The sequence below is a fragment of the Orycteropus afer genome, unplaced genomic scaffold (genome assembly GCF_000298275.1).
Source record: "Orycteropus afer afer isolate SDZICR_OR568_19922 unplaced genomic scaffold, OryAfe1.0 scaffold00022, whole genome shotgun sequence".
NCBI lineage: Eukaryota > Metazoa > Chordata > Mammalia > Tubulidentata > Orycteropodidae > Orycteropus > Orycteropus afer.
In genome coordinates, this window is record NW_006921609.1 from 2909311 (window position 1) to 2935432 (window position 26122).

General features: G+C 38.5%; 1 protein-coding gene across 1 annotated transcript in view; it reads left to right on the forward strand.

Annotated features, from left to right (window-relative positions):
• The window catches only part of CUNH21orf91 (chromosome unknown C21orf91 homolog), a 30201-nt gene extending 16344 nt beyond the window's left edge, over window positions 1-13857 (forward strand). Inside the window, exons 2-4 of the mRNA XM_007934896.2 lie at window positions 9392-9928; window positions 11849-11911; window positions 13691-13857. Coding sequence (XP_007933087.1) covers window positions 9392-9928; window positions 11849-11911; window positions 13691-13857 — 767 coding nt within the window. The remainder of the gene's footprint in view (window positions 1-9391; window positions 9929-11848; window positions 11912-13690) is intronic.
• Window positions 13858-26122: the final 12265 nt, after the last annotated feature.

Sequence of the window (26122 nt, forward strand, 5' to 3'; positions counted from 1 at the left end):
ATATATATGTAATTTTGAATTTTGTTCCACATTGTTTTCCCACTCTATCAGGATCTCCTGCACTGGTCCCCCTCTGAGTGGTTGACAGTGTTAGTGTTAGCCAGGCACCATCTAGTTCTTCTGGTCTCATGTTCTTACAGGATGAGGATCACATGGTCTGTCAGTGCCTTGGACTAATAGTTTCCATACGTCTTTGGTTTTCATCATTCTTCTGTGCTCTGGATGAGGAGAGACCCATCATTGCATCTAGATAGCTGCTTGTTAGGCTTTTAAAACCCCAGTTTCTATTCACCAAAGTAGGCTCTAGGACAATATTTTTGTGTATGTTGTGGTAGTTAAATTTGTATGTCAACTTGGCTGGGCCTGATTGAGTGGCTGGGCAGCTGGTGGTAGTTATTCCCTATGATGACACTGGCAATCATCTCCATGGTAGGATCTACCACAAGCAGCTGAGTAGCTGCCTTTGGGATGTGGTCTGCTTCCTGTATATAAGTAGGAGCCTTGAGGATAGTCTCGAGCTTATGGCACACTTGGACCCTGCATGTAGCCATGTCATTGTTCAACAGCCTGCCATGCTCTGCTGACCTTGGGACTTACAATGGACTTAAATTAATGGCCCGCCATGTGGTTTGGTAACATCCGGACTGTGCCTTTTTACTTATCAACCTTGGGCTTGTCACCCTCAATAGCTAGCAGCTGTCTGAGTAAAGAAATGCCTCTAGTGCCAGTGGGCTGGGAGCAGGAAGCAGAGCTGGACACCAAGGTTAAAGGGCTTTCACCCAGCCCCTAGAGCCTGGTACTTTGAACTCGGACTTAAAGCCTCCAAACTGTAAAAGAAAAAACTCTTTGTTTGTTAAGGCTATTCCATTTGTGGTATATTCTTGTCAGAACGGTATTAGGTAACCAGAACATATGTTATGCTAATTGAGCTTGATATCCCCTTTGACCATGGTCCTGAGCCCACGGCCAACTATTCACTCCCTTAGGTTAGCTGGCTGTGGCCAAGAAGGCACCACAACCTTGTCCCTTGTCAGCTGTACGATACATCCAGAAATTCTTACAGCACATACAAATACGCTTGTAGAAACATCATCTGCCAACCTATATATATGGTCATGGGCACACTCCCACCTGCCTAGACATCCTGATCATTCAGTCTGTCCATCCATGTATCCACCCGTAGATCAATGCTTGCCATCACCTACAACTCAGTACTGTACATGGAAAAGGGTCCATCTTTGTTGCCTGTACTTCCCTATGTACCTTCCTCTTCCTCAGTGTCACTGTGTTGATCACTCACATTTGGTACATTGCCCCTTTCCTTCACCCAAATCAATACTTGTCTGTCTAGCAGTTTTCCTTCCCCTCTTATCCCTGGTTTCATGGTTATTTTAGGTTGAGGGTTTTTTTTTTTGTTTTAACATTATCTATATTTGGGAGCTCTGGTAATACAGTGCCTAAGACACTTGACTGCTAACTAGAAGGCTGGCGGTTCAAATCCGCCAGCCACTCCTCGGAAGGAAGATGGGACAATCTACTTTCGTAGTGATACTGCCTTGGAAACCCAAGGAGGGGTCGCTATGAGTCGGGTCCGACTCCATGGCACATAACAACAACAACATATGATATTTGGCAATGACATAACTCACTGAAATTTGTGCTTTTATTTAATTTATTGAATTAACGTGCTTTGATTAACAGCTTAATCTCTCTTTTAGCACACAAAAACTTTAATGGTATAAACATCTATAAGCTGAAATCTGTTTAAAGGCCAACTGTTGGTATATCTTTCTTTAGGGCAGTGATTCTCAAAATGGAAAAGCAAGCTACTGAGCCCATCTGTGTACTTACTGTGGTTGCCAATAATCCCATATGTTCCCAGTGCAGAGATAAGAAGCAATTACCTATTACTTTTCAACAGCATGGTGTGGGTACTTGGGAGCTCTGGTGGCACAGTGCCTAAGGCATTTGACTGCTAACCAGAAGGCTGGCGGTTCAAACCCACCAGCCACTCTTGGGAAGGAAGATTGGGCAATCTACTTCAGTAGAGATACCGCTTCAGATACCCAAGGGGAGGGGTCACTATGAGTCAAAATCAACTCTATGGCAGTGAGTTTGGATTTGGTTTTTTGGTGGGTACTAAACATGAGAAACTTTTTAGTCATGTAAGTGGTTCCTGTGTTAGCTAAAGACAGGAGATGAAGGTGTTTAACATAGTACTCACTAAGGCACTGACATAGGACAACTGGTCATAGTTTCTTAGAGGCAAAAACCTATATCTGTTGTGATTTCAGGAAGGCAGTAGTGGCTCCAACTGTCCATCCTCCCCTTCCCACTTTTAGTCTAATCTTTCACATTAGCCTCATGGCAGGATAGACAATCTTGAGTATTCCCTCATTAAGTGGCTGTAGTTGGGAATAGGTGTAATGATGCTTCTGGAAACCTGGCTTGGCTACAGTTGCGTGTTCATCAGACAGAGAAGTCTACTCTAAGTGGGTGTCAACACATTGGATCGAGCACTATTTACATTGCAGCTTTGCTAAACCTATACCAAGGTGGAGTCTTCTACAGGTGGTGGTGATGGTGGTGTTATGTGCCGTCGAGTTGGACCCGACTCATGGCGACCCCTCCTTGGGTTTCCGAGGCAGTATCTCTACGGAAGTAGATTGCCCCATCTTCCTTCCAAGGAGTGGCTGGTGGGTTTGAACCACCAGCCTTCTGGTTAGCATTCAAGTGCCTTAGCCACTATGCTGCCAGACTTCCCTCTACAGGTGTAGGTGTCACTAATTGACATTGCTGGCAGCCTGCTGATTCATAGATACATGTGTAATCATTAAGGGAGTGTAGAACTATTTTGAACTGAAGAGCACACTATTTTTAGATAGTTGCTTCTTGGTACTAGCCAGTTACTGCCTGACTTTGTTTTTTATGAGAACTAAGAAATTGAAAATTATATATGTGTGTTTTTTTTCTTTTCTTTTTTTTTTAATTTCAAAACAGTTTTAAGTTAAAACATGTCTTCAGTACAGATCCAGGCTTCAGGCTTGTAGGTATGTCATCTCTGTACTTACAGAGATTTTTCTCTACTTTTATCAGAAGTGGAAATCTCAAAAACAAGGAAGTAACATTTTATATCTCAGTTCTTCCACTCTTTCTTACTACAGCAGGGTTTAGCCATCCTCACATTTTGCAAATAAAACTTGATTACAGGAGCACAAGTTTACTTTTTATTAAATTAAAATGAGCACCATTTAAACATGCAAGTGCTTGTTCTCTCTTACCTTAGCAATGAAGGTAAAATCCTAAGAAAAAGATAAAGACCTTTGTTGTTGTTAGGTGCCATTGACTTGTCTCCAACTCATAGCGACCTTATGTACAACAGAACAAAATACTGCCCAGTCCTGTGCCATCCTCACAATCCTTGCTATACATGAGCCCATTGTTATAACAGCAACTATGTCAGTCCATCTTGTTGAGGGCCTTCTGCTTTTTCCTTAACCTGCCACTTTACCAAGCATGATGTCCTTCTCCCTGGAATGGTTCCTACTGACAGCATGACCAAAGTAGGTGAGATGAAGTCTGGCCATTCTCACTTCCGAGGATCATTCTGGCTGCATTTCTTCTGGGATAGATTTGTTAGTTCTTTTACCAGCCCTTGGTACTCTCCACATTCTTCACCAACATCACAACTCAAAAGCATCAACTCTTCTTTGGTCTTCCTTATTTATTGTGCAGCTCTCACATGCATAAGAGGCATACCATGGTACACGTTAGTCTTCAAGGAGACATCTTTACTCTTCAGTACTTGAAAGAGTGCTTCTGCAGCACATTTGCCCAATGTAATATGTCATCTGATGTCTTGACTGCTGCTTCCATTGGTGTTGATTGTAGACCTTAGCTCTTGGAAAATTCTTTAAGCAGGACAAAATGTAAGCCTCCAGAAAAATGGCTTTGAAGCAGTAATTCATGATCTCTTGCAGAAATATTTGTCATCTTTGAAGGCAATATCCTTAAAAAAAATTTTCACAGCATGTTAATAACTTGAAACTGAATCGTAGTTAAATTTTATTGCTGTCTCTAAACATTAAATAGATCACACAAACCTACCATTTGGAAAACTTACACCAGTTCTCTGATTCTCCTTTTAGCTTCAGGTAAAACTTAGGAGTGCTTGCTCTCTTTTTGCTTTCTAATCTGCTGGTGTGTGATATATGCATATTACAGCTTTATATCCAACACCTCCTTCTCACATACTGTCTTGTTAAACAACATTTCACATTAATGACAGAAGTTAAAAATCTAGCATAACCCAAACTGGACAAACAGAAGAGGAACTATATGACTGGGACCTGCTAAAAATTCTTACGTGCATTAAAAGACTTCTCCAGAAAAGTGAAAAGAGAGCCTACAGATTGGGAAAAAAATACTTAGCAATGACATAACTCACAAAGGACTTATCTCTAAAATTTATAGAAAACTCCACCTCAACATCAAAAAGACAGGCTACTTCAAAAATGGGCAAAGAACATGAACAGACAATTCACTAAAGATATTCAAGGAGCCAACAAACACATGAAGAAGTGCTCATGGTCATTAGCCATTAAAAAATAACTCACTGCCATCAAGTCTATTCCAACTAAAGATATGAGATGAAGGTGTTTAGTGACTCCTATTGGGTTTCTGAGGCTATAAGTCTTCACAGAAGTCGATTGCCTTACCTTTCTTCCATGAAGCAAATGGTGGGCTTGAATCACTGACTTTCTAGTTAGAAGCCAAGTGCCATATCCACTATTAGAATGAGATATCATCTCATCCCAGCAATAATAGCAAAGTTCAACAAGACAGAAAACAATTGCTGGCAAGGTTGTGAAGAGATTGGAACTCTCATACATTGCTGATGGGACTGTAAAATGATACAACCACTGTGGAAAAGGATATGGTGCTTCCTTAAGTTAGAAATAGAAGTACTATTTGAATATACTAGGAATATATCCTTAAGAAGCAAGATCCAGGACACAAATAGGTATGTGCCCATGGATGTTCATTGCAGCACTATTTACAATAGCAAAGAGATGGAAACAGCCCAAGTGCCCATCAACAGAGGAATGGATAATTAAACTGTGGTACATATACACAATAGAATACTATGCAATACTGAAGTATTAAGAAACAGCAAATCAACTCATAATGTGGATGAACTTAGGGGACTTTATGCTGAGTGAAAGAAGTTAATCACAGAAGGACAGATATTGTATAAGTCCATTATTATAAAAAAGCCAAGGAAAGGTTTACACAGGGAAGGGAATTTTCTTGTTGGTTATTGGGGAAGGGAAAACAGATGGATAGTTAACAGACAGATTTCTTATGTGTGAAGGGGAAAGCAGTATAACAGAATCATGGACGTAGCACAATATCACTAAGGAAAAGTAAGACACGGAGAGGTGCACAGGAGGTACAAACAGTGAAGGCAAATACTCTACTGCTGTCAAGTTGGATCCGACTCATAGTGACCCCTCCTTGGATTCCCAAGGCAGTATCATTACAGAAGTAGATTGCCCAACTTTCCTTCCAAGGAATGGCTGGTGATTATCAGTAATAGCAAACACTAATCTGCAGGTGGATACACAGATTAAACAGACAAGAAGATCAAGTATGGATAGGTGAATAGGTCTATATCACGATCATACATAGCTTTAAGGAGCTCTGGTGGCATAGTGCCTAAGGCATTTGACTGCTAACCAGAGGCTGGCAGTTCCAACTCCATGGGAGGAAGACTGGGCAATCTACTTCCAGAAAGATTTACTGCCTTAGAAACCCAAAGGTAGTCACTATAAGTCGCAAGTGATTCGATGGCAGTGAGTTGGGTTGGATTTGGTTATACATAGTTTTCACAGGCGATATTCCTGCATATATATTTGTATGTGTTATAAAGATGTCCATATGCAGTTTAAACCTAACAAGAAGCAATGTTAAGATAACTTCTTTGCCACAACTAAGCACCTTGAGGGGAGGGAGTCTCAACCCAGGGCAGGGGACCTTGGTCACACGAAATATCAAGCTCAATTGGCACAATATGGTATACAGAAATACTGTTCTACATCTTTCTTTGGTGAATAGCAAGTGAGGTCTTAAAAGCTTGTGAGTGGCCATCTGTGTGGCAGCTGTTAGTCTCTCCTTGTCTAGAGCAGAGAAGAATGAAAAAAAAAAAAAAAAATGATGCATGCAAATAGTCCAAAGGACTAATGGATCATGAGAACCTCAGCCTGTATGACTGTGAGACCAGAAGAACTAGATGGTGCCCCAGCTGCCAGTGCCAAGCACTTAGGGATCAAAATTGGAGATCCTGGATAGAATGAGAGAAAAAAGTGGAACAAAACTCAAAATCATTAAGAATAAAAAAAAAGACCATACTTATTGGTCTGTTAGAGACTGGTGAAACCCCCGAGACAGTGGCCCCAAGTCACCCTTCTGACCTAGACTTGAACTCAGTTCTGTAGCTTAGCCCTCAGCCAAACGATAGATAGGCCTATGAGTTGAACACCTATACCAGGAGATACACTCCTTAGAACAATCTATATGGGAGATCAGAAGGGCAGCATTTGCTCAGGGAGAAAGGTGGGGAGGCAGCAATGCAAAGGCTAGAAAGACACAAGGGAAGGGTAACCACAGGGAGAAAGTGGGAAGAGAGCTGTTACACTGCAAAATTTATATGAACTGTTGAACATGAATACTTTGTAAAATTGCACCCAAGTCTCTCCAACTATTTTGTGCATTAATATGCTTCTAGAAGTAATGAACCCTGAGGCTCAAGATGAGAGTAATGCTGGTTGTGATGGTTAAGATAATGTGTCACCTTGGAACACTGGTTTTCACATAAGGGCATGGTATTTGGAATCTAACCATGTTGATAAATAAGGAGTGGGTATACTGGTTGTATAGGACCCCTGGTGGTATAATAGATAAACATTTGCTCTGCTGCTAACCAAACAGGTCACCAGCCACTTAGCAGGAGAAAAGACTTGGCGATTTGTACCCATAAGGGTTATAGCCTGGGAAACCCTTTTGAGACAATTCTCTGTCATGTAGTGTTGCTTTAAGTCAGTTAATAGCACATCACAATAGCTGATTATATTATATTTTCTCTAACCTGCAGAGTATCAGATTATATCATGCCATTCCTTTATCTTAGCCATAGCCACGCACCTTGAGGGAGTGAGTTGCCAGTCCTGTGGGCTCAGTCAGTACCATGGTCTCAAGGGACATCAAGCTCAATTGGCACAATATATTGTTTAAAAATACTGTTCTGCATCCTACTTTGTGAGTACCAACCAGGGTCTCAGATGCAACTATTGGTCTCTTTGCGGATGGAGCAAAGAACAATGAAGAAAATCAAAGACATATGGAAACATTTAGTCCAAGGGAAACTCAGCCTTTATGACCTTGAGACCAGAAGAACTAGATGGTGCCCGGCTACCAATGCTAACCACTGGAAAGGGGTCAGAATTGGAGATCTTCGATAGAGTAGGAGGATTCAGGTGGTATATATACCCTAGGTTGCATTTTGGCTCTTATGGACTTGTTTTTATTTTCTTCATCTTCAATTTTAACTTGCATATGAGTGGTTATGGACTAGGCCACAGTCAGCTCCTGGTCTTTGTTTTACTGAGGAGCTTCTTCTCTCTTGCCTCTTTCCACTGATGTAGTTGATTTCATTCCTGTGTATTCCATCTGGCGAGGTCCACATCTATAGCCATGATTTATGTTGTTGAAATACTTGCAGTGAATAAGCCATCGGTCTTACAAAATTTTATCATGTGATCTCCAGCATCATTTCTGTTACTAACACCATATTTTCCAACCGCCAAAGCTGCTCTCACCACCCCCAACTTTTCCATTCCTATCACCAGTAATTATCAGTACATCTTGATTGCATGTTTGGTCAATTTTCAGACTGCAGAAGTTGGTAAAAATCTTCAGTTTCTTCATCTTTGGCTTTAGTGGTTGGTGTGTAAATTTGAGTATTAGTGGTATTATCTTGTCTTCCTTGTAGGAATATGGACATTACCCTATTGTGACAGCACTGTATTTCAGGCTAGATCTTGAAATGTTTTTTTAACAATGAATGTCATGCCATTCATCTTCAATTTGTCATTCTCAGCATAGTAGACAATATGATTTTATGATTCAGAATAGCCAATACCAGTCCATTTCAGCTCACTAGTATGCAGGATATCAATGTTTATACATTCCATTTTATTTTTGACAACTTCCAATTTTCCTAGATTCATACTTTTTATGTTCCACATTCCGATTATTAATGAATGTTTGCACCTTTTTCTTCCCATTTTGAGTCATGCCCCATTAGCAAATGAAGGTTCCGAAAGCTTTACTCCATCCACGTCATTAAGATTGACTCTAGTTTGATGAGGCAGCTCTTTCTCAGTCATATTTTGAGTGCTTTCCAACCTAAGGGGCTCATCTTCTGGCACATCAGACAGTGTTTCACTGTTCTTCTGGTCCTCTAGTACCACTTGAACAGAAAAAAAACACAAATGGGTGGTTTTAGAAATAGAGATTTATTCTCACAGTTTTGGGGGCTAGGAGTCTCGGTTTAAAGTGCCAGCTCTAGGGGCTAGGTGAAGGCCCCTTGACCTTAAACTTCAGCTTTGTCTCTTGGTCATAGCCCACTAAAGCTTGAGGCTTCTCAACACAGACAACTGCTGGCTGCTGAGGCTGACAAACCCAAGGTCAATAAGTGAAATGGCACAATCCCAAAATTATCAGGCAATACAGCAGGCCTCTAATTCGAGTCCATTAACAGTCCCAAGATTTGCAGACAGTCGGATAGGCCATTGAAGTGAAGAGTCAGCCACATGCAGTGTCCAAGCATGCCAAGAAGCTCCAGACCATATTCCTAAGGCAACTACTCAGCTGCTCCAGCAGATTCCACCATGGAGTTGATTACCAGTCTCATCATGGGGAATAAGTACATCCAGCTGCCCAGCCACTCAAAACCAGGCCCAGCCAAGTTGACATACAGCTTAACTACCACAACTGCTAATCATAAGAATTTCAGTGGCTAGTTTTTTCATAAATGGATGGTCCCATCCTTCTTCCCACTCTGTCTTATTTATAAGCTCTGCTGAAACCTGTCCACCATGGGTGTCCCTGCCAGTACTTGAAATACCGGCGGATAACGTCCAACCTCACAGCAACAGGCAAGCCACCACACTATGACAAACTGACAGATGAGTGGTGGTCTTCTATATTTTTAATGCCAGTATTCTGTAGCATTTTTCTGACTTACTCCATATTTTACTAAGATTTGTATATTCTTAAAGCCATTTATAAAAAAACAAAATTTTCTCAACTTTTTCTTTTTTTCCTACAGGAATACCAAAATCTAATCTCTTGCACACTAGATCATTAAGGGGCCATAAAGACTGCTTTGAAAAATACCATTTGATTGCAAACCAGGATTGTCCTCGATCTAAGCTTTCAAAAAGCACTTACGAAGAAGTTAAAACCATTTTGAGTAAAAAGATAAACTGGATTGTACAGTATGCACAAAATAAGGATCTGGATGCAGATTCTGAATGTTCTAAAAATCCTGAACATCACCTATTTAATTTCAGGCATAAACCAGATAAAAAGGTACTTCCACAGTTTGACTCCCAAGTACCAAAGTATTCTGCAAAATGGATAGATGGAACTACAGGTGGCCTCTCAAACTGTACACAAAGAATCTTGGAGCAGAGAGAAAATACAGACTTTGGGCTTACTATATTACAAGATTCAGGTTCCAATTTATGCCCTAATAATATATTGTGGCCTCATAATCTTAGCCAGTCACAGAAAAAAGAAGAGACAATCTCTAATCCAGAGGCTAATGTCCAAACCCAGCATCAACATTACAGCAGAGAGGAATGTAAGTAAAATGCGAATAAAGGTAAAGATTGGGGGTTGGTTTGGGTTTTTTTACATTATTTTATGTGTGTGATGTGTCAGTAATTTAAAAATGGAATCATAGATTTGATAATTACAGTATTTAAAGTGACAGGTTCACCATAGCAAAAATGAGATATCTTAAAACTCTCCATCAGCCTGTGGGCTCAGGACCATGGTCGCAGGATATGTCAAGCGCAATTGGCATAACATACTACACGAAAACACTGTTCCACATCCTACTTTGGTGAGTAGCGACTGGGATCTTAAAAGCTTGCAGTTGGCCATCTAGATGCAATGATGAGTCTGTCCTCATCAAGAGCAAAGAAGAATGAAGAAAATCAAAGATGCATGGAAAAAATTAGTCCAGGGGACTGGTACACTGTGCGATCCTTAGCCTATACAACTATGAGACCAGAAGAATGGATAGTGCTTGGCTACCAGCGTCAACCACTTGGAAGAGGATCTATGTAGGAGATCCTGGAATCCTGGATAGAGGAGAACAATGTGAAACAAAACTCAAAATTATAAAATAAAAAAGGGTGGGGAGGGTTTTGCTGGTCTGATGGAGCCTGGTGGAACCCCTGAGGTTATGGCCCCTAGCTGCCCTTCAGGTCTGGAATTGAACCCACTCCTGTGCCTTCCAGCCAAACAAAAGACAAGCATATGAGGTGAATATACATTAAGTAGTTACACTCCTTAGATCAATCATAGAAGGGCTGTGTATGCATAGGGAGACAGCTCAGGGGGCAGGAGTACATGGGAGTGAAGGACACAGGGAGGAGGTAGCTATGGGGGGAAGTGAGGAAAGCTGTTGCATTGTGGGAGATTGTAGACAATGTCATGAGACAAAGTGTATGTGAACTACTGTACGGAAGATGAATTTGCTCTGTAAACTTTAACAATAAAATATTAAAAAAAAAAAAAAATTCAGTTCCCTAGAATATTCATGAGTATGTCCTAAACATTGAAATGTCTCAAAATGATTAAACTGGATAGTATCAACAAACTAAATCATAAAGTTCAGGATTTATATGATTTTAGAAGTACAGCCTCGACCTTTGGCTGACACTCATAAGTTGCTCATCCCTATGAGACTGATTGGGGTTGGTACCTCAAAAGCAAAATTTTACACATTTAACTATAGGCCTTTATTATAAAGTTGGAAAAAGTGACTTACTCAGTCTGCGTCTATTCTTACAAAAACTCACAGAAACTGAGGTGATTTTAACTAACTTAAAATTAAGGTAGTTTTAGATCTAGAAGGGACCATGGTATCTTTTGTTGTTATCATCAGGGACTGTCAAGTCGTCTCTGACTCAGTGACCTTATGTACAACAGAATGAAACACTGCCCAGTCTCACGCCATCCTCACAATCCTTGCTCTGCTTGAGCCCATCATTGCACTAGATTTTAAGGATGGCGTGGGACCAGGCATCTTTTGTACAGCTTTTCAATTCTGTGTATGAATTGTCTATATATATCTAACTCAATAAACAAATTGATTTTTTAAAACTATTTTGACAATAAGCTAAAATGGTGCTTTTTCAAACTTTAAGTCATGAACTATATAGTGCTTAATCAAAATTAGTTTTATAATTACTACCATTTCTTAAAAACTGAAACTGTAAAATGCCAGAATACACCACACTTAATACTTAGTATTTCTCATTGAAACTTGTTTCATGTGAAGGATGGTTATGTACTGGCAGTGATGGAAAAACGTTTCATAACTCTGGGTTGTGGTCAGAATTTGAAAATTACTACAAACTGCAAAAGTTCATGAATGACTCCTGGGGTGCTGCTAAATGTTATGTTGACAGATAATTTTTTAAAATAGTATTAATGATGTAGGCAGCTTACTTTCCCTAGGTTTTGTCAATAATGTGTTTTTATGTTTCAGTGAATTCAATGACTCTTCGTGAGGTACAGCAATTGAATGCAAAGCTCCGACAGCAAATCCAGGGTAATGAATCAGTGCTTGTTGTATGAAACTTTTGATACAGAAAATCCTGTATGATGGATGGCTTCATTAGCTTTGCCTGCATTTGAATATGGAAATAACATTTGAAACTGCAATACTTTCCTGAGCAAAATGACTAAGAAGAAAATAAGTTATTTTTGAGTGGCAGGAGAGATGTTTTTTTCCTATTTTAAGTGAAAATGGAAACTACACCATATCCTCACCTATATTAATATTTTATTAACTACCTACTCATGTGCCAGGCAGGGTGCAGGTGTGCTTCCTTATAGCTCTTTAAGCAGGTGGTATTAATCCTGTTTTGTTTATTATTTGTTTTGTTTACCAATTTTTTTTAATTATGAACAACTGGAAATATATGTAAGAGTAGTGAGCCTAATATGGTGGACACCTTAAAAAACAAACTAGTAATCTTTTAAAACATCAAATACAGTGTGATACTAACACTAACAGTTAATAGGGTTCAGATTTCCCCAGTTGTCTTGTCTTCTTTCTTTTACAGTTTGTTGTTGTTGTTCTTATGTGCCGTCAAGTCGGGCCCAACTCATAGCGACCCCTCCTTGGGTTGCTGAGGCAGTATCACTACAGAAGTAGATTGCCCAACCTTCCTTCCAAGGAGTGGCTGATGGATTAGAACTGCCAGCCTTCTGGTTAGCAGTCAGATGCCTTAGGCACTATGCTACCAGAGCTCCTTCTTTTACAGTTACAGTCTTAACAGTTTATTCCCTTTTAACTGAAGGAACTACTTTAGAGGTGTTAAATTGCTTACAAAAGATCATGCATAAAGTCAGTAGCAGATTAAGGATTCTAAGTATTTACCCTCAAGTCTATTCTGATTTAAAACAACCCTTTGTATCCAGAGTAGAACTATTCTCTGTAGGGTTTTCAGTGGCTGACCTTTCAAAAGTTGTAGATCACCAGGCTTGTCCAAAGTTAGTGGTCTTTCTTGACCATACACCCTCTCAGAATAATAAGATAAACACTAATAGCAACTTACATTTGTCAGGTACTTTCTTTGTTGTAAGTACTAGACAAATATAATCTTAATTCATTCTCATAGTGATCCTGTGAGATGTTTACTGACCTGTAGGAGAAATTGAAAGTTTGTTACTTGCCCATTGCTCATAAGAGCAGGAACAGATATTCAAAAATGCAAGTACTCTGATTCCAAAGCCTCTTCCAGGAGGTTTCAAACCTGGGTAATAATGGGCACTTTCTGTCCATAACTCATGCTAGATATTAAGGGCAACTATTTATAGATTCTAATTTAGAGAAGTGGTTCAGATATGGTCATAGCCCCCAGCTCTGCTATTCATAATCTGTAGTCATTCACTTGATGGAGAAAAGGATTATAGTATCCCACTTGGCTTGTTGTGTGCCATTGAGTCAGTTCTGACCCATGATCCCATATGACAGAGTAGAACTGCCCCATAGGGTTTTCTAGGCTGAAGCAGGTTGCCGTGTCTTTCTTCTGTGGAACTGCTAGGTGGGTTTGAACCTCCAACCTTTTGGTTAGCAACCAAGCATTTAACCATTGCGCTACTAGGGCTTCTTCCCAGTGTGTTAGACTTTGTAAAATATATAGACTTACAGGATAATCAGAACTGATGAGACTTTGAGGAGAACACAACTATTTCCTCTGTGTCGAATCAGTTTCATTGAGTAAATTTCCCTAATGTACTATTTTGTTAGAGTACTTGAAATAAACCCATAGGGTTAGCTTTTTTATATGAAAAAATGAAACTGCTTTTTAAATCTTTACAGAAGTTTTTGAAGAGTTAACACAACAAGTACAAGAAAAAGATTCTTTGGCCTCAGAGCTCCATGTCCGCCACATTGCTATTGAGCAGCTTCTCAAGAACTATTCCAAGTTACCATGTCTGCAAGTGGGGCGAACAGGACTGAAGTCACACCTGCCCATAAACAATTGAAGTAAACTTATACTTACTTCTTATGTGCTATGGTTTATTGCTGTGCCAGGCATGCAAGTTTGAAGAAAGTTACAGTTCATTCTTTTATAGTCATTAAATTTGCAGTGCTTAAGGCAATACTTAACATCTTCATCAAACAGAGTAGACCATTATACTCTAATCTAGGGTTAATCATTTTGGGAATCTTTCTTCTGTAATTGCTAAATGCCCCCTCTCTAACTCTTACCACATGTGACCACTTAAATATACTGTTACAAATGTGGTTTTATTAAACATATTTTAATATAATTCATCAGTCAGAACAGTAGAAGGTTAGCAAGCTCCTTAGATTAGTCTGAACTACTGAAAGTAATTTTTAAGAGGGAAATAGAATTCATAATATTCACCTCTTATTTATTATGAGCAATATTTTAATATGAAAATTTTATATATAAATGCTATTTTAGGTACCTTTCCATTCTCTTTATAAATGTGTATTTGAATTGCTCTGTATATGATATTTACACTTTGATGTGTGAATATGCTCACCCATATTTCAGATCACTGCATTTTATTCTCTTAATATAATGTTTTTACAACTATTATCTTGTTTTCCAAAGAAAAAAAAATGTATTTTGGAGTAGAAATTTATCTATTTGAATTGTTTTAACTTCTAGTAACTCATGAAAGGGGAATTAATAACTTTTTAAAGCAAGTATCCAAGTAAATAGAATATATTATTTTTTTCTTACAAAAGCTATTCTAAGTTCAGGAAGAAAATACTAATACTTTTTATATGTCAACTTGTTTCCATAGAGAAAAAAGCCTCTTCTACTTCATTATTAATTTGATTCTTCATTGCATTGATGTTTTAGAATTTAGACAGGCTAAGTCAGGTCTCTTTCTAGGTCAGATGTAGTATCCAACTTTCCTCGAATTAAATATGCTGTGGAATTGTTGTCTTGTCTTTGAAAAACATTAAAAACTATTCAGTTTGCCACTTTGGGTAAAGGTTCAAGAATTCCTTATTACACTGTCCAAATTCCTTAAACTGTACAAATTCCTTATCGTCACTGAAATTAGTGCCCCATGAAAGCATTGCGTGGGTTATTTTTCCAAAATATGTAATCTAAAGGAAGAGAGTATTGCTTGACAATAAGAAAAGTAGAACTTCTAATTCAAAAACATAAACCTGTTTTTAAAAGAATATTCTTTAAGTTGTATATGATGTTTCCAAAGAGTTTTCTTATCTAATACATTGTCTCAACCAGCCAGCTAAGTTGTTCAGTAATGTATTACAGTAAAAACTATAACCAGTGCAGAGTTGAATTGGGCTGTAAATACTATTTACAGCTGGTGCTTAAAATGTATATATATGAGAGAGATCCTTTGCTTGAAAAAATGTACAGAAGAGCCCATTAACTTAGCTTCATAAATAAATATGTGAATGACTTCTACCTTTTATTTGGCAGCCTGCTCTGGCTTGGGTCACATGTTCATCTTGAACACAAGCAGTATTTCACTAAGCAAGTGCACACCTCAATCAGGTAGAAAACAACTTTTTCTAATGCTAAAATGTGTTAAATATACCTGAGGGTAGTATTGATAATCCATCGATTTTATATGTTTGAGGCCTCCTCCCCTTTAATATGATGTAACTGCTCTTCAGTGGGAGCTTTAAAGGATGTGTTCAGTTTTTCTCAATTCTTTGGGTAATCCAAAATGAATTTAAAATCCAGGATATTAAAATGCATTGCTTTAGTTTTGATAAGCTTTAAATTTAATATGTGCAATACCAAGTTCTCTATAAATTTTCAAGTTGCGTAAAGTGACTTCCTGATTATGCCAGTATCTTAATAGTTAGTTATGGTCACATTTTCAAATTTGACTTTACTCTTGTTTGTCATAATTATTGCCAGCCAGTATATTCATACATATTTAGGGTTCTATTTAGATCACTTAGGGATAGTCGGAAAAGTTGAGGGTGTGTTGGCACTTGAAGTCAGTATAGTAGCATATTTCCAGATTTTGAGCCATATATTACAGTCCTGACTACAACAGTATTATCCAAAGAAAGTGTTTGTTTATCTCCTAATGAGTTTCTGGCAAATATATCGCTTTACTAATGAGTTTGGAGCACTTGGATGGGATTATGCATGTATTAGGGCTTTATTGGGGATTCTGATTTGTTCCATTTAGATATTTCTACTGAAGCTCTTCAAAGGAAAGGTGCTCTTTAAAAATACTTGTGGTGCTGGTACTCATATTAGTATTTTATTCGGATGAACTGTTTTTTGTTGTTGAAGTGTTTTGCACAGCAGTTTTTCCAAGTATTTGGTAAATATACATATACTTACGTTACATTTATTTTCTTGATTAAATATGCAATCATTGTATATGCAAGTATAAGGACAAGGGCCAGAGTTGAGTTCTTACTTAAGAGAACATGTAATACCACAAATAATGGTTTTGATAGGTGTCTCTATTATTAGGGAAATGTAGAAGAAAATCTCATAATCTAAAGCTTCAGTTTCAGAACTGTCAAAAGAAGAGCTGCCAGCCAGGACTTAAATGATTAAAGAGCAGTGAAATTAATGCTAATGTAATTTTCCAAGTTAGATTTCATAACTAGACAAATTGGATTGAGTTAAAAAGTTAGAAGTCAAAAATGATTTTGACCACACAAGTTTGGTTTTTGTAAAAATTAAGTTTTAAAATCTCTAAAGCCTTAAAATAGAGCTAAAAATTTTTTTTCTTTTAATTTTGAGATGATCCTGTTATCTTTCAACTGTAGTATTTAATACCTGAATTTAATGTAAAAAAAAAAAAAAAAAGGCATGCACTTAAGACACTGTAATATCAATAATAAATGATTCAGGCTGAAAAATAGTATTTTGTTCCATTATGTAGTTTTCTTATGAACAGTATTGGAGCAAAGAAATGTTCTTCTTAGAATCATATGTTCATTTCACCACAAAGTGCCCATTTTTATATACATTTAAGAATTATTTTTAAAGTTCATGTTTGGAAAGTGATTTCAGAAATAAAGTCAAAATATATTCTATTTTACTGGTACCATCTTGACAGATATATTGCGATTTTTTGGCTTTTTATTTTACCATATACTTTGTCACTAAATATGGTTTAAAGTGCTTGCTTTTGTTTGTTTCTGTATTATTTACCTTGATGTTGATGCTGTTGAGGTTTTTCTATCAATTTTTGCTAGATTCTTAAAAAGTTTTCTTTGTTTAAAATCTATTCATGTGTTATAATTTACCAGTTTTGGTTTTATTTTAGAAGAAATATGCTTTTGTTAACAACCTAAGTTATAATACTAATGTATATGCACTAAACTTAAATAGGAACTTTTAAAGAACAAATTACACATGTGGCTTGTTGGGAAGTTCAGATTAGTGACCATAAAATTAGGTTACATGTACATGAAAACTATTAAATGGTACCATATAATGTTCTTACAGTGTTACTGATTTATGCCAGTTAGTTTACTGATAGATGTTATTTATCACTGCTTATGCTAAAGTAAGATATTTAAATATTTTAAAGTACTTATGAACAAACAAGTTTAGTACTCTAAAATTTTTTTCAAGTATCTTTTGTTCAGATACAGCTATAAAACAAAGGTAATTGACTTTTCATTTCTGTATTTAATTGCATTTTTAACTTTCAGTTGATGGGAATAATTATTTGAGGAAATTTGTGGTGAAAATCACTAAAAGATATAACTCTCAAGGAGTTATTAATGCTAAGGTGTGTGGGAGTGAGGTGGGGGAGTAGAGAGATGCTTACTTACCAGAATAATAAAGTATTAGGTCTCTAGCATAATAGTGGCACCTTGTCATGCACAAAGTAAAGATATCTTGGAGGAAGACTGTAATGCCTTTTGGAATAACAGGGCTCTGCCATACATCTTGGTATTTTCATTACTTCATCTTTCTTTATTGCCCATGTAATGCAGTCTAACCTATTAAGCATCTTGTGAGTGTGATATGAACCATATCACAGCAAGTCACTAGCATTAAGATTTTTTTTTTCTTTTTTAACATCTGGTTTGTAAGATAAACTTTTCCTATTTTAAGTTTTTGATTACAGATTAATGTGTTTTAGTAATAATAAATTACCTAGAATTTTAAGTTTACGAAAGTCAATCAAAAAAAAAATCATGAATGAGTAGTGTCTTCTACCCCCAAACACTCCCTTCAAAAAAAGGTTTAACTGCCAGGCTACCTGTAAAGCAAAGGGAATTTTAGCAAATATGTATTTTTTCAACATGTCTAGAATATTTATTTTCATCCCACTACTTCAGAATGAGGTAATTTTAAAAGTGTACATTAGTGACTTCTGATTCCTACTTTTATTTCACTACTTCTGTATATCTCTGTGTTAGCCTTGATTTAAGTCTGAGTAGCAGATTTAAGATCATCAAGCCTGATCTCTTTAATGTTAGAAATTTATTTTACAGATTTGTTCTAAGACATTTAGAAAAAGAAAATGGAACTACAGTAGTAGTACCAAGTTTGTTTCAAAAAACTTTATTTAGGCATTATTTGGCTGTTAACTTTTCTTTTAAAGCTGTAATAATTTATACATTTGTATTCCTCTGCATTTGCTTGTCTGTTTTTAATTTTACAATAAAATAATTATTTTATTATCTACTAGCGTCCCGTGAATGTTTTTAGAGCATTTATTTTTTAAGCAGGAGGTGGCCAGACAGCACTTAACTGGTAGTCAAAAGGTTGGTAACTTGAACCTACCCAGAGACACCTTGGAAGAAAGACCTGATCTTCTGAAAGGTCGCAACACAGGTGAAAACACTTCCATTGTAATTAACAAATTTTTACATGGTTGACCTGTATGAAGAGTTATGTTATGTAGGCTTAGGAAATCTATACTTAAAATTGTCACATATTTTTCCAATATATGCTAATAATTTCTTGTGAGAATCTTAGTTTGAAACCTAATCGTTAATGCTTAATATTCTATCTTATGTGTCCAGAAAATAAATCTGTGACTTACTGGGTATCTATGCATTTTTTATAATTGGGGTGATACACAGAGATTAAGTTTACTGCTTGAGTTTCAACAAATATAACGCAGCTTTATAACCATCCCTTTTTTGTGCCTCTTTTTAATCTCATTATTGACTCCTCATTTCCCTTCTACCATCTGTACTGATCTCTATCACTGTAATTTGCTTTTGCCTGCTGTGCACGTTTTTATACTGTTGTGCCCAGTTCTCGAATCCCCAAAAACCACCAAGGAGCCGATTCCACTGCAAAAGCATAGGGGTTGTTTATTCAAGCTCAAGCTCAGACCCTCAACCGTCACTGACACAGCGGTTCAGGAATGAGAGCCCCAAACAAAGGGGAAGGGGGTCTTTTATTGGGGATGGAGCAGGAACGGGGAAGTTTCAATCAGAAAATTACAGGATTGGTTATCATTTTTCTAATTGCGTGTTGTCCCTACTTGATTGGCCCTGTCCCGTGGGCCGAGGCTGCAACTGCCGCAGCTGCCGTTTCTAACTATTTTAGGTATAGGAATTTCAAGTATTTTCCTGATATTTACTGATTGGTTGTTGCTAGGGGGTATCTATGGGGTCAAGGAAATCAGGACTTCAGGTTCTTCTCTATTATCCACTGATTGGTTATTGCTCGGGGATGTATGTATTTGCCTCTGACTTGTTTTTTTGTGCTCAACTGAATGCTTTTGCAATTTCTCCATGTTGGTGCAAGGATCAGTACATTGTTTTGCTGAGTAGTAGTCTATTGTATGAGTGTCTTAAAGTTTATCCATTTGCCTACTGATGGTGGACATTTGGAATTATTGTGAATACAGCTCTTATGAATCTTTTTAAATTGGCTTTTAAAAGTATTAAAAATAAGAATATGCCAAATTTTTTAAGGTCTTGTTGGCAGTTTGAATCTCAATATTTTATAAATTGCCATTTTTCCCCACAAATTTTTAAAATATGTGTTTTCAGTAATAAATAATGTAAAACTAGGAAACAAACAATTGTACAAAAAAACAGAAGCACATTACAGAATAAGGAAACCTTGAGAATTCAGACCTTTAGTGGGGTACTGAAATAAGAATCTTAGTCCTTAAAGGGCTTATCAAACTAACAGTCTAAGTCAGACTTTTCAGAACAGGAAATAGACCAACTCAGTGTGGTTTGGGGAAATTATTGGGAAAGAGTAGCAGACCACAAATGAAGTTGTTCTTCTGGTTAGCATTAACTGGTTTGTGACTTACTCTAAGCCTGAATTCACCAACAACACACAAGTGGTAAAATGTAAGCATACGACTGCCAATACCTTTGTTCCTGCCTAGTTTCCAAGTTGTCTTGGGGTTTTTGAACTACTTTTTAATGTCATAGGACTTGGAGTCCTTTGCAAGTCCCTTAGGAGCAGCTTGGGTGTCAGTGTATGTTGGATAAAAAGTGTTCTGGTTACCTAGTACCACTCTGACAAGAATACACCACAAATGGAATAGCTTGAAGAAACAGGAATGTATTCTGTTACAGTTTGGAGGCTTTAAGTCTGAGTTCAAAGTGCCAGGCTCTAGGGGCTGGGTAAAAACCTCTCAACCTTGGGCTTCAGCTCTGCCTCCTGCTTCTGGCCTACTAAAGCTGGAGGCCTTTTTTCTCTCAGCTGCTGAGGCTGACAAGCCCAAGATTGACAAGTAACAAGGCACAGTCCCGATGTTACCAAACCACATGGCAGGCCATTAATTCAAGTCTCTTTGCCCCAAGATCGGCAGAGCATGGCAGTCTGCTGAAGGACAACTTGACTACGTGCAAGGTTCATGCATGCCATAAGCTAGAGACCATTCCCTAAGGCAGCTACTCAGCTGCTCACAGTAGAGTCCACCGTAGAGGTGGTTACCAGTCTCATCATGGGGAGTTCTATATCCAGCTGCCCAGCCACTCAACCAGGCCCCCCCTAGGTGGACACACAAACTTAACTACCACAGAAAGGTAGTACAGGCAAAACAACTCTTTTATATAATTTACTTATTGGTACTTTGGGGGCTCTGGTGGCATAATGCCTAAGGCATTTGACTGCTAACCAGAAGGCTGGTGGTTCAAACCCACCAGCCACTCCTCAGAAAGAAGGTTGGGCAATATACCTCCATAGAGATACTGCTTCGGAAACCCAAGGAGGGGTCGCTATATGAGTCTGATCCAACTTGATGGCAGTGAGTGAGTTAGAGTTACTGGTATTTAAAAATTATTCATACAGAGCTTTTTGAAAGATTTTACTTTTGAAATTTCCAGATCTAGATTACATCGGATTTTTTTTTTTTTTTTTTTTTTTGCTCTACATCTGAATGTCCTTCCAGTGTTTCGGTGTCACAGGCCACTTTCATTTCTAAAAGCCAAAGGTTTTAGAAAAAGACCTTTTTAAATTACAGAATAAAGACCAATCACAGCTCAACATTTAAAGTTTCACCATTTGACTCCCACCTATTTTTCTTTTTATCAACCTTCCTTGTATCTGGAGCACTAGTTAATCAAAGAAATGATCAAGAGGCATGTTAACAGTAGCAGTGTGTTACAGCAGGTCACCATCTGGTGTCATCCCATGTTCCAGTGGGGGCAACAGGTAAAGCTTCTGGCATCTGATGTTGAGTCACCATTAGTGTGTGTGTGAATTTGGCCACAAACTTAACTAACTTAATTGCTTTTGTCCCTGTCCCATTTCCAAGCCTTCTGGGCAACTTATCTGTTGAGTTAATTCCTTTTCAGCTAAAAGTAGTTACTTCTCTGCCTTGCAACTGAGAATTACACCCAACCTCGGTCATTGAGAACTACATCCCAATGCTCTTCCATTCTGAGATCTTATAAAATTAATTCCTAAAAATGAGCTATGAAAGGTCACCACATCTCTCAGCTGTCCTTAGGATTACATAGACCGCTTACTGCATTCTGGGTCAGCTGAAACTGATGGGAAGATTTTGAAGAGAAATTAAAACTCCTGGTAATGCAGATGTGTTACTATTAAAAGTGTTAAGTTATTCACAGAAAAGGTGACTTTTGGGAATTTCTCATGGTCTGACACTTATTACAGAAAGTACTCACTTTGTATCTAATAAGATTGTGGGGGCTGAGGCCATCTAATTGAAAAAGTGATGACCTTGACTACCTCTGGTCTGTGTTTCCCCTGGTAATACTAATTAACACCCAGCCAAGTAAGAGTCACACCAGATGAATGAACAGAGACTTCAGAGGCAGCACCAAGAGTACCTTTAAGAGTAGTTACACCCAAAAATGCCTGAGTCCCTCACCCACTTAGTCCCTTTCCACATACCCCTCTCCATTCAACTCCCATGACTTCTTCCTGCCTCTGATAACTCACACTTGTTCTTGTCTCCATTTTTTCCAAACCAGTGGTTCTGTAACTTTTTATCTCATCAGATATACATACATTCCTGAGACCCACACCCAGAGCTTCTAGAACTATCAACTGGGGGTGGATCCCAGTAATTTCTGTCATCAAATTCGCAGATCATAATGCTGCTGATATGCACTGCATTTTGAGAACTACTCAATGCCATCCACTGCTTCAGAGTTCACGTCCCAAAATATGTGATAATGCCACTTCCCTACTCAAAAACCTTTTTAAATTATAGAATAAAGACCAATCACAGCTCAGCATTTAAAGTTTCATCATTTGACTCCCACCTATTTTTCATTTTATCAAATTGAGATTTTGATTTTGTATCTCTGTAGGCTTTGACCTTGGGGATACAAAAGCCAACAAGGCTGTTGGTCAACTGAAAATGATTCTGTCAGGAGATTTACAAAATAATAAGGATTGGAAGGTGTCCATTGGGTTTTGGAATCAGGAAATCAATGAGAACAGTTTTAATGTTAGTAGGAGCACAAGTAGACGAACTATGAAGGCAGAGTTTCCAAACCTCTTTCTTCTTAACCATTGTGCCAGCTTGTGCTTCATCATTGTGTCAGCGTATGCTGCAGGAACCAGAAAGATAGGCTAAGGAAAAGACAAAAACTAGTTTTAACCAGATTGGGCCCAGCAAGCTTAATGATAAAGAGTAGCTTTGTCTTGTGGATGACCTTACCAGAACATAAGTGCTGCCAAATCAAACCAACTTAGTGCCATTGAGTCAGTACTAACCACAGTGACCCCTATGGAGTTTCCAAGTCTATAAATCTTTATAGAAATAGGCTGCCTCATCTTTATTCTGCTGAGTGGGTTCAAAATATAAACCTTTTGGTTAGCAGTAAAATGCCTTCACTACACCACCACAGCTCCTACTTAAAGCTGCCGGAAGACTGGAAAGAATGAAAGCAAGGGAAAATAATAAGTGAAGGGTGTGAAGGCCTGTCCTATCCAAAAGAAGTCCCTCAACTTGGTAGTATACCCATAACCATATATGTATAGAGTTAGCAGACAATATTCCTACATGTGTATTTGTATGTGCTGTAAGAATGTCCAGGTATATAGTAGAGCTGAAAAGAGGTAAGGTTGTGGTGACATCTTGGCCACAGCCAGCTACCAGGAGGGAGCAAGTAGTTGGACCTGTAGGCTCAGGGTTATGATTGCAAGGGACATCAAGCTAAATTAGCATAACATACTATGCAAAAACATTGTTCCACATCCTACATTGGTGAATAGCTGAGTGGGATCTTAAAAGTTTGCAAGCGGCCATCTAGATGCACTGATGGTTCTCTTCTCACCTAGAGCAAAGAAGAATGAGGAAAGACAGACACATGGAAACAATTAGTCTAAGGAACTGGTAAACCATGCAGTCTTCAGCCTATATGCCCATGAGACCAGAAGAACTAGATAGTTCCCAGCTACCACTATCAACCACTCAGGGGGTCAGGGCAGGAGATCCTGGATAAGAGTGGAAGAACAATATGGAATAAAACTCATTTAAAAAAAAAAAAAACAGGTTTGCTGGTCTGATAGAGCCTGGTGAAACCCCTGAGACTGTGGCCCCTAGCCAGCCTTCAGGTCTGGAATTGAACTCACTCCTATGGGGAGCTCTGGTGGCATTGTGCCTAAGGCATCTGACTGCTAACCAGAAGGCTGGTGGTTTAAACCCACCAGCCACTTGGAAGGAAGGTTGGCCAATCTAGTTCCATAGTGATACCACCTTGGAAACCCGAGGGGTCACTGAGTTGGATCCAACTCTATGGCAAACACAACAACAAACCTGTGGCTTCCAGCCAAACAATGCACAGGGATATAGGGTGAATATTTACATCGGTAGATACACTCCTTGGAGTAATCAATCATAGGAGAACAGAAGGGCAGTGTTTGCATGGGGAGATAGCTCAGGGAGCAAGAGTGCATGGAAGGGAAGATGTAACTACAAGGAGTAAGTGGGAAGAGAGAGATTACCTTGTGAGGAATTGCAGTCAAAAGTCCTGAGACAATGTATATGAACTGCTGTATGGAAAATGAATTTGCTCTGTAAACTTTCACCCAAATCACAATTTAAAAAAAGAAAAGTCCCCCACCTTGCTTTGAATATGTGTTAGGTTGCCCAGAAAATTATTGAATATGTATAATTTCCTTATTTTTGAACTCTATAAATTACCATGCAAGCTTTGGCTCAGGGAGCCATATCTGGGCAAGTTCCTCTGGCTCCTTGATGTTTTTCACCTCAATCATTTTTCTTTCACCGAAACCCTGTTCCCAAATGGATTGGCTCATTCACGCATTAGGCAGGACTCTGTTTTTCCTATAACAAGAACACAATGGACTGAAGTGCAGGTAGGAAGTAGGATAGTGGAACTGGGGTGTGATCTCTAAGAGGTATGACCATGAAGTGAGATTGAAACAGTATTTTTTATTTAAATTGGGAAGGACTTGATCATGGATAAATAGTGGGAAGATAAATCCAATGGGGAGACTAAAGATGGGAAGGTAACAACAATGAAAGGAGTAAAGTCCTAATGAGATGGAACAAGATATCACACCTAGAATGATTTGTCTTTGAAAAGGTTTAGGATGACCTGAAGCTTTGAGACAGCTGTTATTTTGTACAGACTGCAATCAATGTCACAAAATAAAATGTGTATGAACTATTGTATGGAAAACATCTGTGCTGAAACTTTCACCCAAATCACAATTTTTAAAAAAAAAAAATAGGAAGAAAAAAAACATTGATTTTGGGGAATGACAGTGGATTATTGTAAACTTAATCCAGGTTATGACTCCAATTGCAGCTGATTTTCAAAATGTGGTTTCATTGCTTGAAAAAATTAATGTATCTGGCATCTGGTATGCAGCTATTGAGCTGGCCAATGCTTTTTCCTCAGTTCCAGTTTCAAAGGATCACCAGAAGCAGTTTGCCTTCAGCTAGCAAGGCCAGCAGAACACGTTCATGATCCTACCTCAGGGGTATATCAATTCTCCAACACTCTGTCAAAATTTAGTCTGCAGGGACCTTGGTCACCTTTCCATTCCACAAGACGTCACCCTGGTCTGTTACATTTACCCAACAAAAATTCAGGCACCTTCCACCTAATTGAAACTTCTAGGAGTCCAGTAATGTGAGCATACAAAGATATTCTTACTAAAGTGAAGGCTGAGTTATTATTCTGGCCCCTATCACAACAGGTTGGGCAATCCTACTTCCGTAGTGATACTGCCTCAGAAACCCAAGGAGGGGTCGCTATGAGTCGGGGCCGACTCGACGGCACATAACAACAACAACAACAACCACAACTGAAAAGAAGGCACAATACCTGGTAGGCCTCTGAGTTTTGGAGGCAACATATCCCTCATTTGGGTGTACCAATTTAGCCAATTTATCAAGTAACTCAAAAAGGCACTAGTTTTGAATGGAGTCCAGAACAACAAGAAGTTCAGGCTGCTGTACAAGCCTCTCTGCCACTTGGGCCATACGATCTGACTGATTCAATGGTGCTTGAAGGGTCACAGGCATATAAAGATACTGTTTGGAGCCTTTGGGCATGCCCCTTTTGGTGAATCACAGTGTAGACCCTTAGGATTTTGGAGCAAAGCCCTGCCATCCTCTGCAGATAAGTACTTCTTTTGAGAAACAGCTTTGGGCTTGTTACTGGGCCTTCAAAAAAAAAAGAAACTCACTGCTGTCAAGTCAAATCTGACTCACAACGACCTCTCCTTGGGTTTCTGAGATGATATCTACACAAATAGATTTGCACAGTCTTCTGAGGAGTGGCTGGTGGGTTTGAACTGCCAGCCTTCTGGTTAGCATCAAATGCCTTAGGTACTGTGCCTTAGAGGCTAAATGCCTAACCATGGCC